The sequence below is a fragment of the Peromyscus leucopus genome, chromosome 11 (assembly GCF_004664715.2).
Source record: "Peromyscus leucopus breed LL Stock chromosome 11, UCI_PerLeu_2.1, whole genome shotgun sequence".
In the NCBI taxonomy this organism is placed as follows: domain Eukaryota; kingdom Metazoa; phylum Chordata; class Mammalia; order Rodentia; family Cricetidae; genus Peromyscus; species Peromyscus leucopus.
In genome coordinates this window covers 53,485,216-53,500,143 of record NC_051072.1, presented here as the reverse complement: position 1 = coordinate 53,500,143, position 14,928 = coordinate 53,485,216, and the positions used below count along the sequence as shown (strand labels likewise).

The 14,928-nt window shown below is 47.2% G+C and overlaps 1 protein-coding gene across 1 annotated transcript in view; it reads right to left on the bottom strand.

Moving 5' to 3' along the window:
* Window positions 1–14,193, bottom strand: part of Pde8b (phosphodiesterase 8B) — a 226,948-nt gene extending 212,755 nt beyond the window's left edge. The window contains exon 1 of the mRNA XM_028871664.2: window positions 13,860–14,193. Within this exon, the coding sequence (XP_028727497.1) occupies window positions 13,860–13,886 (27 nt within the window). The 5' untranslated portion in view covers window positions 13,887–14,193. The remainder of the gene's footprint in view (window positions 1–13,859) is intronic.
* Between the last annotated feature and the right edge of the window lie 735 nt (window positions 14,194–14,928).

Genomic DNA, 14,928 nt, shown 5'->3' with positions numbered 1-14,928 from the left:
TGGACACACACACACACCACGCACACACAGACAAGCACACATGGACATGCACACACACACACACACACGTAAGTTGATAATCAGAAGATAGACAACTTGATTAAAAATAGGACAAAATATTTTAATAACTTCACAATATCAGAAGTAAAAATGGACAGTATAACATGGGGAAATAAATCTTCATCATCTGTCGTCAATAAAATGCCTATGAACCACAAGGATATCTCACCAGACATCCACGAGTGTGGCTAACCCGCACTTGCTCCATACTCTTACATGTGGCTACATGTGCTGGTACAATTGCTGTATTAATTTTCTTATTAAGTATACTGCACACTCAGCACAGAACCATGCCACTTCCTCTAGTCATCTGTGTTCAACGGCTTCCCTCTGGGCGTTCACAGAAGATTTTTAAATACGAGCCCCAAACTGGACACAACTCAAAGGTCCATTAGCCGAGGAATAAACAAATGTGGTGCGCCCATAAAATGAAAAACTAAAAGATAAGAAATGACCAACTTCAGACACTTTTATCAATATATATGAAACTCGCTGTCATACTGCCTGAAACAGGGCAGCCACAAAAGGTCACAGATATGCGTTCCTTTTCTTACTACCGAAGACCTGGTAAGAAACAAATGAAAGAGGCCAGTCCTCTTCTGCCTGTGGTGTGAAGATGATGTACAGGCCGTCACGAGGAAGGCGCTGTGGCAGCAGAAACGCGGGGCTGCATGGTCACGTGTCAGAAGAAACGCGTGGCTGCATGCCCACGTGTCAGAGGAAACACGGGGCCGCATGCCCACGTGTCAGAGGAAACGCGGGGCTGCATGCTCACATGTCAGAGGAAACGCGGGGCCTCATGCCCACGTGTCAGAGGAAACGCGGGGCTGCATGCTCACGTGTCAGAGGAAATACGGGGCCGCATGCACACGTGTCAGAGGAAACGCGGGGCTGCATTCTGACATGTCAGAGGAAACGCGGGGCTGCATTCTGACATGTCAGAGGAAACGCGGGGCTGCATGGTCACGTGTCAGAGGAAACGCGGGGCTGCATGCCCACGTGTCAGAGGCACAGGAAGCAAAGGCGAGGACAGGAAGCAAGGCGAAGTTATGCAACCTCAGGCCCCTCCCCACAGGGATGCACTTCCGCTAGGTAGGCCTCAACTTCTATTGGTTCACACCCTCCCAAACAGCGCCACCGTCAGGGGACCAGATGTCCAGACGCTTGAGCCCAGTTAGGGTTGGCGTTTCAATCGACTCCATGACAGTGTGTGGTGCTGATGGAAGACCAGTAAAGGCCACGCTACCTAAGAGAAGAGATCAGTGGGTGCTTGGTGACTCTTGTCCTGAACTGACCCCAAGAAGCGTGGCCTGGTTTGGTGGAACTGGATTGTATCACGTTACAATACTGATTGCACATCACATGATGAAATTCTTCATCAAAACTTATGAGTTGAGGCCAGGTGTGGCGGCACACACCTTTAATCCTAACACTCGGGAGGCAGAGGCAGGTGGATCTCTGTGGGCTGGGGACCAGCCTGGTCTACATAGTGAGTTCCAGGCCAGTCAGGACCACATAGTGAGACCCTATTTTAGAAAAATAAACTCATGAATTGTATACTTTGAAAGGCGTGTGGTTTAATTTAGTTGCAGCTGTATAGAGTTCAAGCAAGCTTTTTTTTTTAACTTGCAGCATTTAACTATTACAAACAAAACTATCTCCCCAAATTCCCAGTTGAAGTCATAAAGCCTAATGGGATCACACATACAGGAGAGACTTCCGCAGGGTAGGTAAGCTTTGATGAGGATAAGGAGCTCTAATCCAATAACACTGGCGTCTTCTGGAAGAGACACTGTAAAGTACACACACACACATCTACATATGTATGCGCATTCATACACACGCAAACACATATACACACATATACATGCACACATACGCACATACACATGCACACATGCACAGACACACAGACACACACACAATCATGCGAAGACACAGCAGGATGACAGGGTGTGTACAAGTCAGAAAGAAACATCTCCCCAGAAGAAACCCCGACACCCAGCACCCTGGCTTTACACTTTCAGCCTTCGGAACTGTGAGAAATGAGTTTCAGTGGTTTGGGTCACCCCGGCATGCACTATTTTGTTATAGCAACCTGTGGGAAGACTAATACATCCCAGCTCCTGACCACAGGACACAGCTCAGCACCCTTGTCACTCTGTTCTCCTCAGACCTGTAGAACCTATGCGGGGGCCCACAAAGGTTTCCCAGTGAGAGCTGAGCATGCTTTACTCAGCAGGGCTGCATTAGAGGATAGCTTGACCATGTGCATGGTTACCAGGTGATTGAACAGTCTGCACTTGGTTGAGCTCGGGGGAGGTCTTTGCTCCACCCCTTGGCATTCCTATAAATAGCCCTTTAGAAGAGACAGGAGGGGCCAGTGGATAAGGATCCAGGCCCTCCCGAGGCTATCCTGTGTTTCTGTTTCTTTCCCCTCTATATTTCTATCTAAATCTCTTATCCCTCTCTCCTCAAGAGCTCCCTGTCATAAAATGTGGGAGCTAGTCTCCCACAAATCTATGTGGAGAGGCTTCCCAGTTACAGTTCTACAGATGGTCTAAACAGGTCCCATAGTTTGTTCCCATGTGAGACCCAAAAGGATGATGGGAACAACCTTCACCCTCATTGTAAATCAGACTTTAGAGACACTGCGCTCTTGCCTTCTGGTGAATCCTGCTTGGAACTGGCCACTGCACTATTAAAGGGTGTGTCCTAGTCAGCATCAACCATCAAGTTAGCACAGCCCAGAGTCACATGATGGCCGAGCCTTGGCTGATGTACTTCCTGGATCAGATGAGCCTATGGTATGTCTGGGGTGGGTTGTCAACTGATACATGAGGGCCCAGCCCACAATGGGAGGTGCCAGCCCTGGACAGGTGATCCTGGGCTCTGTAAAGAAGCTAGCTGAACATCAACCTGTGAGAAAGATCATGAGGCAGTATTTGTCCGTGGTTTCTGATATACTTTCATGGCAGTGAGTAAATTCCCTGGTTAGAAATAATTCTGAGTGGAACAGAAAGCAAGTTCCTGCCCTGGTTTCGCTCAATAATGGACTGTGACTTGTAATAAAAAATAAATTCCTTCCCTCGCTGCGTTGCTTTTGATCAGTGTTTGTCACACACAGAAACACAATGAAACTAGAACATTGTCCTTTTTCTCTGCCTTTCATCCCTTGTGCCAGAAACGATTTCTGGGGGCTAGAAAGATGACTCAGCAGTTAGGAGTGCTTACAGCTCTCACAGAGGCCCGGGTTCAGCTTCCGGCATCCACACAGCCGCTCGCAACCACTCACAACTCCAGTTCCAGGGATCTGGTACATTCTACTAGTCTCCTGAGCACCACACACACACAGTATACATACACACACACACACACACACACACACACACACATACACACACACACACACACACACACACACACACACATATATATACACAAGCAGGCACCATGCACACACAGTATACATATACATACAAGCAGGCACTCATACTCACATGGTAAACATATATATATATACAAGCAGGCACCCGCACATACGCATAAAATAAAGATAAATCTTTACAAATAATCCCCATGATTCATTGGCTCTCATTTTTTTAGTCGACAGAGCACAGTCCCTATCTCTTTTGTAGTTATCTTACAGGCTCTCAAGGTTTTGGAACTCCAGGGGAAGGAGCCCTTTATTTTGACCATGAGATGGTAAACTGTTGCACTCAAGGTCTGGCTTTCGATCTCCGCAGACAATGATCGTTCTTGATATCAGCCCAGCTTCTCCGAGGCCACTCATGGGGAAGAATTCGTGAAGACATGAGCAAAAAAACAGATGCACACAGGGAGCGAACCCGACAAATGGACTGAGGGTAAACCTTCACCCGTGTGGCTCTGGGAAGGACTTCGGAGAGATTCTACCACCTCTGATCTTTCTCGCGCCCTGCAAACACTGCAAACACCCACCTGCAAACACTGTTTGCTCCACTTGGGAAACTGGCTCAGAATCCACCTGTCTCTCATCATCTCCGCTGCACCATCCTGGCCAAAGACACCAGCATCCCCAGCCTGGATTCTGGCTGTGGTCTCTTAGCACATCTCTTAACTTCATTTAGAGCCCCTGGATCTTCACCAGAAGTTTCTAGAAGCCATCACCTCCCGTCAGGTGGGTCTCAACAAGTCTGAGACCACCAGGTCTCAACAAGCCTGGCTCTCTAAGACCCGTCTGCTTTCAGCCCCCACTGCCCCCCCCATGCCACTGCCCCCCCTTGCCACTGCCACACCCCCCCCCACGCCACCCCCCTTGCTGAGTTTTTGCTAGCCTGCAGCTTCACTTCACACACAAGAACAGTTCCCTTAGGGCCTCCACGCCTGCTGTTACTCCCGCTTGGAATATTTCCCCCCAGATATCCACATGGCTCACTCCCCACTCGCTTCAGGTCTGACCTCAGCTATCCCGTGACAAAGGAGGCCTTCTTTACGGCTGGATCCAACAGAACCACACTGCCACACCTTCTTCCCAGGCAGTCCGCCCAGGCAGTCCGTCCAGCTTGCTCCCGAAATGTTTCTCTAGAACTTGCTGTCACCTGACTCTCTTTCTTTCCTGACCTTCTCTCCACACTTTAAGGTCAAACCTAACGGGATGCTTCCTCGTTATGTGTTGTCTGAACCTCGTACTGGTAAGAGACCAGAGTGGGACGGAGCTGTCCCAGCTGCCCGTGTTCTCTCCGGCTATGCATACGCCCATAGGTCTCCAGATTTCAACCGCCATGGACAGCGGTGGAGGCAGACGAGATCCCACGGTCTGTCCCTCCAAAGGGAGGGGAAGGGACTGGAGAGGACAGGGTGGCGCAGCTATACCTGGGCTGAGGCAAGAGGCCGTCTAAGACAAGTGGGATCAGAAGAGGCATCCCGAGCCTCTTCCCCTCCATCCTTCACCTGGAGGCTTCATTTTACCCAGCAGCGTCCTCACCAGCGTACCTGGCTCTCAGGTTACCACGCAGTGCCTGGAACAGACACAGAGCCTCGTCCATCCGTCCGTGCGTGCATGCGTGCGTGGTGCGTGCTGTCGCCGGACAACGTCACTGCTGACCCCGTGTGCTGTGTGTGACACACGGCTTCACCCATCCTCCGAGCACAGCTCCCTTTCCCTGCTGTCACTGTCCTGTTTATCCCCACCCCTCATGCATCTCTTGTAGCCGGGGGATCTCTACTGCTCTTGCAAGGATCTGCAGTGATGAACTGTGACCTTTCTAACGGAAGTTAGAGTCACAACAGGAGAAGCAGCACCCCGAGAACTCCAAGTGCATGCCATGTCACAAGACCCCAAGTGCCCTTAGATGGCAAAATCCACCCCATGAGAGACAGATAGATGGTGAACACGCTCTAGTGGCCACTGTCGCTCGGAAAGTGCTGTTCTAGCATAAAACTGAGTTTTCTCTTGAAGATTTGAAAAGGAGTGCCACAAATGGTTCTCTTTGGACAGAAATCCTGGGCAACGGGCCCTCTGTTCTGTGTCAATACGTTTCATCTCAAGTCTTCCTCAGATCATTCCATCACCAGCAGGGACAGGGTCAGAACGACTCACCAACTGTCCAAAATGCTGTATTGCAAACAAACAAAAACTGATAAAGAATTTTCTTTAGAGACTTCTAAGTAGAAGTAGAAAACAGGTGTTTGAGAAATCATTTGTTTCTTATTTATAACCCACGTGACCTCCTGGAGAGGTGCAGCGGTAAGGAACTCATGAACAGCTATTTATTAAGTCACCTTCCTTCTAGGGAATGTGTCTCCACAGACCTTCCATCGACATAAGCGTGCTAGAGGACTAGCCTTTTTATTCTTTTCAACTCCGTTCTCTCGCAGACTCAACATCGTGTGGATGCCACCAAGGTTTGCTGCTGGATCATGGTTCTTGGAGGCCAGGAAGTTTAAAAGCATGGTGCTGGCACCTGCTTGGTCTGGTGAGGACCTTCTTGCTGTATCATAACATAGCGGAGGACGAGATAGCAGGGATACCAGAGGATGCCTCTCCTCCTCTCTTTATCAAGCCACAGTTCCATCGTAGGAGACCAGAACTCCATAAAGAAAGCTTTCATGGGGTGGGCTGGTACCTGGGGTCCACCTAAGGTCTTTCTCTGGCAGACCCAGTCATGAGGTCCAGATGAAGTAGGTCCAGATAACACAATGGCCACTGCTCAAGGGCACAGACAGAAAACCTTGATAATGGTCCCATGGTGTTAATGCTGCATACATTCAGAAGATGAGCCATGTAGCCATGGCTTCCTTGACCTATATTCCAAAGGCTCCATCAAGCAGAGAGGGCCTGGTAAACATTTGCGGCAGAAGCAGAGCCACCACGGAGTCCCTGAACAAGGGGATGCAGGGCAGAGAGGTAAGGTTGGAATTGCTACAGAGTCCCCAACCATGGAAATGCTTCTTGGAGCCACGGGGGTAAGACTGATCCCAAGACTCTAGGCTAGGCTGTAAGAAATATATTTCTGGGACTCAGCAGTTAAGAACACTTGCAGCTATTGAAGAAGACCAGGGTTTGGTTCCCAGCACCCACATGTCCATAACTCCAGTTCCAGGAAACCCAGCCTCTGTGGGCACCAGGCCTGCAGTAAGGACTCGTTATAGATGCAGGCAAACACTCACACACATGAACTAACTAAATTTCTTTGAAAAAAAAATGAATTTATTTTCTTTGTAAATTACCCAATTTTGGGTATTCAGCGACAACATAGAAAACAGTCTAATATATACACACACAATGGGATTATCTCTACTGTATGACTTGTTTGATTTCACAGGTCCGTGGCTGGAGGGTAATTTGCTTTAGGATTAATCTTGCTTAGAGTCTCATTCAGAAGCGATTCAGATAAGACTCTGGACTTTGGACTTTTGAGTTGGTGCTGGATGAATTATGACTTGTGGGCTATTGGGATGAAATAAGTAGATTTTATATGTGAGAAGGACAGGAATTTTGGAGACCAAAGGGAAAATGGTATAGTCTGAATGTATCCCTCAAAATGTATGTTTTGGAAATTAATCCCAAGAGCAACAACATAGGGAAGTGGGCCCTTTATGAGGCTCCACCCTCATGAATGGGTTGATTGCAGTTATTAAAAGGGTTTTCAGAGGAAACTGTGTCACTTTTTACCTTATTTGTCCTTCCTACCATGTGAGGACATGGCACTCCCTCCCCAGAGGACATGGCAAAAAAAAAAAAAAAATGCCACCTTGGAAGCAGACAGCAGTCCTCATCAGAAGATGCAACCTGTTGATGTTTTGATCTTAGATTTTTCTAATCTCACAGAGCTATGGGAAATACAATTTCAATGTTTATAAAATTTCCAACCTTGGACATTTTGTTATAGTAGTACAAACAGAGTAAGACATTCTATACCTCACTCCCGAAGAGACACTCAGTTCTGGGTCACGTTAAGTGACTTTCACAAGTCAGAAAGCTGAGGCCAGACAACACCATGCCAGAGGACATAGACGGTGGTGTGTCGAGGGAAAGGGACTCAGCTTGTGAGACAGGGGCTCTGGCTATCATTCTTGCCACCGCTGTTAGATTTCATCACCTCTAAGGCACATGGGTACACAAAATACAATCACCCTTGTATCAGTAAGAAACATCCTTGCTGTCTATTAAGCGATATGACCGCCTAAGGCCAGTCCTACAGGATATAAGAATCAATCCCACTGGCTTCCCATTTCTTGATTATTTTCATCTACCCCAATGGGTTAGGTAATTTCTCCTGCCTTCAGGTTGGATACTTGACACTTAATAGATAATCCTCAAATAGTGAAAATCTAGCCATATGTGCTTGGGGATTGCCTTTCTTAAAAGCTTGTACTTAGCAAAAATAGACTAAGAAAGCAAAGCTGATATTGCATCATTCCTTCACTGACAAATATTTACTTCATCAATATCAAATTTATGCCCCATGTTCTATTTCCTTGACTCTCTGTATAAACAATGACTTTTAGTTTGAATGTCAAACTATAGGAGAACATTTTGAAATTAACTCATCAGCAATTAATCAACAGTGCATCCCCTTTGATAGAAAATTTGAAAACAAAAAAGCCAAAACTACCTACACATTCACAGACAATGACAAATCCATCCAGCTACTGCCTGGCTGGTAGCCATTTATCAGATGCTGCCAGCCAGCAGCACCGTGGTCATGGATTCATGCTGGTGATCAGTCCCCAAGACACAACAAGCTTCGCCACTGTCCCTACTTAGCTTTCGGGACAGAGTCATGTCCAGAAATGCAGTGTTCACAGTATCTGTGGCCCTATAGGAAGGCTCTCAGACTGTCCACGATTTCAGTTTTGATTTCCCTTCACCATGCATGTACACAGTTGCTACCACCATTAATAAAAGAAATTTGATGCATCTATTGACGTCAAGTTCCTTTAAATCATACCCAGAAAACTATGCTTTTTGTGGCAAAATGTGAGGGCAGGGGACCAGGGAGATGGGTGAAGATGTAAAGGGGAAAATAATTCTATAATATTTTAGAAATTTACAGGACTCCTCCAATAAAAACGGAGTGACTGCATCTCATTACTTGTTATTTAACAGGAACAGTGCACTGTGGTCTGAACTGCAATGTTTACTGAAGTCCTAACCCCTAAGTACTTCAGCAGGTGACTACATTTGGAGGCAGGGTCTTTAAAAAGGAATTCGTGTTAAATGGAGTTATTAGCATGGGCCTTAATCCAGTGTGATTGGTGCCTTTGTGAGAAAAGATCAGAAGGCAGTCATGCAGAGAGAAGACTAAAGACAGGGAGCATGGCTGTCTGGAAGCCAGGAGTGAGGTCCTCAGAGAAGCAGGCCTGCTGGGACCTTGATCTGAATGTGAAGGATCAGATTTCTCCTTTGTAAGCATTTGATACTTTGTTACATCTGCCCTAACACACTGATCTAGACCAGACCTTGTGTTTCCTCCTGCTGCTCCTCCTCCTCCTCCTCTTTGTCCTCTTCTTCCTCTTCTTCCTTCCTCCTCTGCCTCCTCCTCCTTCTTCCTCTTCCTTCTTCTTCATCATCATATAGGAAGATAACATTCTCTGTGCCCATGTATCTGAGTAAGTCTACGAACTCATTCTGACCAAAGCACAGAAACAAAATAGAAGAGCTAAACTTCATTCATGAGCTGAGACATTCAAAGGCAGCTGTTAATTTTCTTCCCTGCCATGGGACCACCAAGACCAGTGACCCAGGTAGTAGAGTTACAAGGTGGCAGAGCTCCTGCCAGCCTGGTTTTCTGAGAGACTGCCTGAATCAAGCACTCTGTTAACCTACCTTGGACATAAAATGTGAGACGTATTTATTTAATTTAATCCACTGAAATCGCATGGTTGAGTTATAACTACAGCACAGCCACTTCTGACATACAAATCTACCTCACAAAAGCCAGGGCATCAGAGTGCTAGGAGTTCATGTCATATCGAGTGAGTCCATGTTAAATTATTATTTGAAGCCAGGCGGCGGCGGCGGCGGCGGCGGCGGCGGCGGCGGCGGCGGCGGCGGCGCGGCGGCGGCGGCGGCGGCGGCGGCGGCGGCGGCGGCGGCGGCGGCGGCGGCGGCGCACGCCTTTAATCCCAGCACTTGGGAGGCAGAGGCAGGCGGATCTTTGTGAGTTCAAGGCCAGCCTGGTCTACAAAGCGAGTTCCAGGAAAGGTGCAAAACTACACAGAGAAATGCTGTCTCGAAAAAGAAAAAAAAAATATTGTTTGAGCAAAATATTGCCACTGGTGCACTAGTGCTGTTTATATCTTAGAGGTAACCAACAGCTATCTCATTGGACTTAGGGCCTGCTCAGTGAGAGGAAACTCACTCCTGGTACTGCAAACCTAGCCAAGAACACATGGCAGGAGAAGTCATAGATCCCAGAGGACACACTACTGCCATTTTCCTAAACTGATATAGCCTCTAACTACTGTATTCTAAATACTCATCCTTACATCCATAGGTAAGTGTAGTTCTCCTTACCAAAGAAGCTTCTTTTAGCAGCTACTCAGGCTGCTGCAGACACTCGCAACCGGTCAAAAGGCCCCAACTGGGACATCTATACTGCAATCCCTACATCTACGGCCCAGGGAACATCACAGAAGAACTGCACGAGTTCAAGCCCCTGAGCACCCGAATGAGTGCTCACCACTACAAGACTGTATCTTCTAGCTGTGTCAGGGAAACTATACCCGTGACTCTTAACAATACGGGTGCTTGCACAAGACCAAATTAGTTGACATGCCAACATGGGCGATGAAATATTTAACAATTTTACCACTAGATGAAGAGCTACAGGCAATGAATGGCTATCGAGAGAGGAAGAATCAGTTTTTTTGGGGGGACACACCCCTGACTGGTTTCCACTTTTCCATGGTCAGCCCTAAAGAAAGTGCATACAGGCAACATGATTTGGACTCAATATAAATTGTGTGTGTGTGTGTGTGTGTGTGTGTGTGTGTGTGTGTGTGTGTATGTGTGTGTACATATATGAAGTAGACAAAGAAGTCATAAATTCAAGAAGGGGTAGTGGGAACAGGAGGAATTGGAGAAGAGAAAAGTGATATAAATGTAGTACTCATGTATGAAGTTATAAAAAAAAGTAGACAATAAAACTGTCACTTCTGTGTGTAAAATATAATCATATACAAACTATTTCATTTGTTCAACCTCTAATTGCATATATTTGCATTATCTTAGAGTTGAAAAAGACTTTGGCAACCAATGAGTCCTACCTCCCTTAGGTCATAGATAATACACCCAAGATCCCTTCAGATCAAATGATTTACCAAAATCCAAACCACATCAGCTGAAGAACTGAAGCCAAGGTGCCACGTTTGTCAAGGCGAGTCAGTCAGTATGTAGTGAGAAGTCTGTATCTAATGGTAACCGTGCTTTCTCACATGGCAATCCCACCACTAGGAACTGACTTACTAGAAATAGCTGAATAGACACACACACACACACACACACAGACACACACACACACACACCAGGCATGCACACTTATAAAGATGCACATGTATAAATAAAGAAAAGACCACAATGCTAATAATATATGTGTTTAAGTAATCCAAGTGCCCAATGCGCTCAGAATTGATTTAATAAGTGATGGTTCACACCCAACTCAGATCTATATAATTATAAAGGATTCAGTCTTTTCGCCGACATAAAACACTTATGTCATTTTGATAAAAACACAAAAATCAAAGATGAAGATGTTTTAACTTAAGTGCACTGAGGCATATCACTTGCCTCTACACTTTCTGGCTCCTTTTTTTTTTTTTTTTTTTTTTATTCCTTTTTTCATTGTGCTTGGTTGGATCTTTGTAACAGAACCCAGCCAGCTGGGCAGTTCACCCACCCACTAGCTAAGGGATATCAGAGGGAAAAAAGTCAAAAAACTTTGGGTCTCCTATCAAGCTAAGTGCATTCCCCGAGACCCTGCTAAAAGTGTCCAGGGCAATGCACACAGTGCAGGTACATAATCAATATCCACATCCCATGATGCTCATCTCTGACAACCTGGAGGAGCAAGATTTCCTGTGGTTTGACTAGTATTTACTTTGGCTCTTTTATTTCCATAAAAATTCTCTAGTTAAAAAAAAAACACCTATAAATCATTCTGTTTATTTCTCATCCTGAAATGAAATGAAAAAGGCTAGTGTCTGTTTTTCTCAAAGTAGTGCTTACCACTAAGCTCTGGTGATACTAGGCATTCCAATATTTAATGTTGCTTCTAAAGAGAATTTCATTGTTTCATTGCTGAACTGATAAACTGCTTTTCTGAGAAGTTAATATTAACTGAGTCATTCCCAGGTAAGTAAATTGTATTTATCAGATGTTACTGAAGGCTCACACCGCCCGCCCCCCTCCCCCCCCACACACACACCGTGAGACATGCAGCACACTGTGCCTTCTTCTCTCCAGAAACCAAGTGTGGGCCTCTCTCCTCATGCCCAAGAGAGGGTGGCCAGTGTAAGACATGGGTCTCACAGTGAAGACTGGATCTTTTCAGAGGGATGTAGCCATATTCAAAGCTCAGCTAGACCTTTCTGTAAGGTTTAACCCAGTGTTCTGAGCACCAACAACATCACTTGAGCTTTATTTCCCCAGACCATAAGCATGAAAGATTTCTGTGACTTTACACCTGGAATCAAAATTTAACTAAACCACCCTCACCTGGTGTCTCTTCAGACTATAAATGCTTTTTCGGAACTTAAGCACAAACTGTAGCAAGACTGCAAAGAACAGAAGACACGGATTGGCTGTCTCTGAATCTGGCAAACTCCTGTCAGAGAGGGACCCCGGGACTGGGACTGTGGGCTCCCTTTCAGCCTTGGTGACAGCACATGCAGCTGATTAGCCCCACACAGCTCCTGTCTCCCATCCCTGTTCTTCCCACCGCTGGTGAATTATCATTCTTCAGTTTCTACTTCTTGGAAAACCCAGCCTCTGCAAAATGAAAACAGCCCATTCAAGGTCAGGAGGGCAGTCAAGCAAGAACTATCCATGGCAAACTGGCAGATTATAAAACCTTAGAGGGCGGGTCCTCTGCCTCTCACCTCCCCTGGCACCCTGGGTAAATGTTTTTGTTGACTGTCTCCCAACACAGTTTGGAGGCAGGCTGTCTTAGAGAGGCACTGGAAATTAAAACTTCAGATTGTTAAAGGGCCTTCAAAGCAGGCATGCCAAACGCCCCCCCCGTCCCCCCGTTCCCCCCCGCCCATGCACTGAGGGGAGACTCAGAGTTCAAACTTAATGATTATAAGGAAGGTCCTTGGCCCCAGCAGCTCGCAGCAGAAGCCCTGAGGGGTGTTTGCCTGGAGCCCTCAACCTAGAACAGGTAAGCCAGTGTGTAGTTGGTGCCAGAAACTTTATAGACCGTCACAGGTACTCCTACAGGCATTAGAAGACTACAGGAGTTTAAGACCCTTTAGTAAGACTGTATTTTTTTTTAAAAGGCTGGTGCAACTCTCGCCTCTCACAATAACAACTAAGTGTGTTTCAGTTAACTGTTAACTCCTTCTCAAAATGCTCCCAAGTTCAGTGCAGCGATACCCACTTAGCCTTGGACCAAGCCCCGCCTTCCTTCACCCTGCTCCTGGTTACTTCTCTGTGACCCCAGGACAGGAGACCCTCACAAGCAGCTTCTTCTCCCCCCTCCCCCCACCCTGGGTACCCCTGCTTCCCTCCCGGGTACACACATATCTTCTCGCACCTGGCGCGATGGGAATCCTCCTATGCAGGAAATTGCATTGGATCCGTGACAGCAGGAGGCGCCAGGCACACATGCACGCACCCACACCTGCGTCTCTACCTGTATCTCTGCACCTGTACCCGCACCTACACCCGCACCCGCACCGGGGGACTAAAGCTGCGTGCCTCGCTTCCTGGAAAAGAAGCTAAGCTTGTAGCAACTGGAAACACATTCGGACAGCCAGGGGCCCCACACCAGCGAGATGAAGGAGCGTGGGAACAGCGCGCGCAACAGGAGGTGACAGTCAGGCCAGTGCAGGGAAGCAATGATCGCCGCCAGGCCAGGCACAGGGCCGTGTGCAGGGCTTATCGCTAAATATTAGAAATTGCAACACGGGCATCTTAGACGCTCCAGGTACCTCCCTAGGAAGGAAGACGAGGGGCCAGGTACCAAACGTGGAGAGACTGAAGGGAAAGGAAGGCTATCGCAGCACCTGGGGTTCAAAGCCAAGTCCGGGGAGGATTCCAAGCTTGTGCCTGATCCCTGGGATAGCTCTCTGCAGACGCGTGCAGGGCTCACCTGGCGCGTGCTCTGCTGCTGGTCCATGCCCGCTGCGATCACCTGCTACCGTCCCGACAACGTGCCCCTGGTTGCAGCCACTCATGGAGCGCACCCAGCTGCTGTGCCCATGCACCATGCGCCTTGCGCCTTGCTTGCTCCAGCGCGCGAAGGGTCTGGTCGCTTCAAGGGACTCTGCCTGCCAATCTGAGCCTTCACTGCCTTCACTCCTCCAAAGGTCCCAAGGCCAGCGAGTGCCTGGGTCCTAGCGCCCCTCCGAGGATGTTGATCCCCGACTTTGTGTGGCTTAGCGGCTTCCTAGTTACTGGACTCTGAGCAACGCCTTCCTGGAAATCCTAGGAAGTCAAATCTCACTGGCGTTCCGGAACCTGGTGCTTTTCTTGGGACTCAGGATTCAGGTTCTAAACATCTGCTGACCTTAGCTAGGGCTCTCCACAATCCCCTCGCTGGGGCTCTATCCCCAGGAAATAGCCGATCAAGTTTGACAACATCTCTCAACTCAAATTTGTTTGCATACTCCCCCCATTTGTCTATATTTTGGGTACTGTGAAGGGTTGGTACATGCTACATATGTACTCTGAAATATCCCCGAAGTGATATGAACTATATTCTCAGACGTGCTTATATTATTTTAAAGAAATGTTATACTGCTCAGATATGTATATAAATGTATGAATATATATATATACCTACACATATAATATGTATGAATATATACGTATATCCCCATTTGTAGTATTATATACAATAAAGGGTATCTTTCATATTTAAAGGGATGTGTAAACAGCGTGTGTGTGTGTGTGTGTGTGTGTGTGTGTGTGTGTGTGTGTGTGTAGGGGGTGAACCCTCAGCCTTAATTGGGCAGACAATTTGTAAACATGAGTCACACACAGATCAAGCCAAAAGCACACTGATAATCCTTGAATCCTCCCCCTCTGCCGCAGCTGCCCCCACCCATCTGTTTAGGGAGCTGGACTCATTAGCGGTCTAGGCACATACTGTGAAGCTCTTCTAAAAAGCAACCCCTTATACCTGCGCAAATGTCTCCACTGTAAAAAGGTTTGGTGGC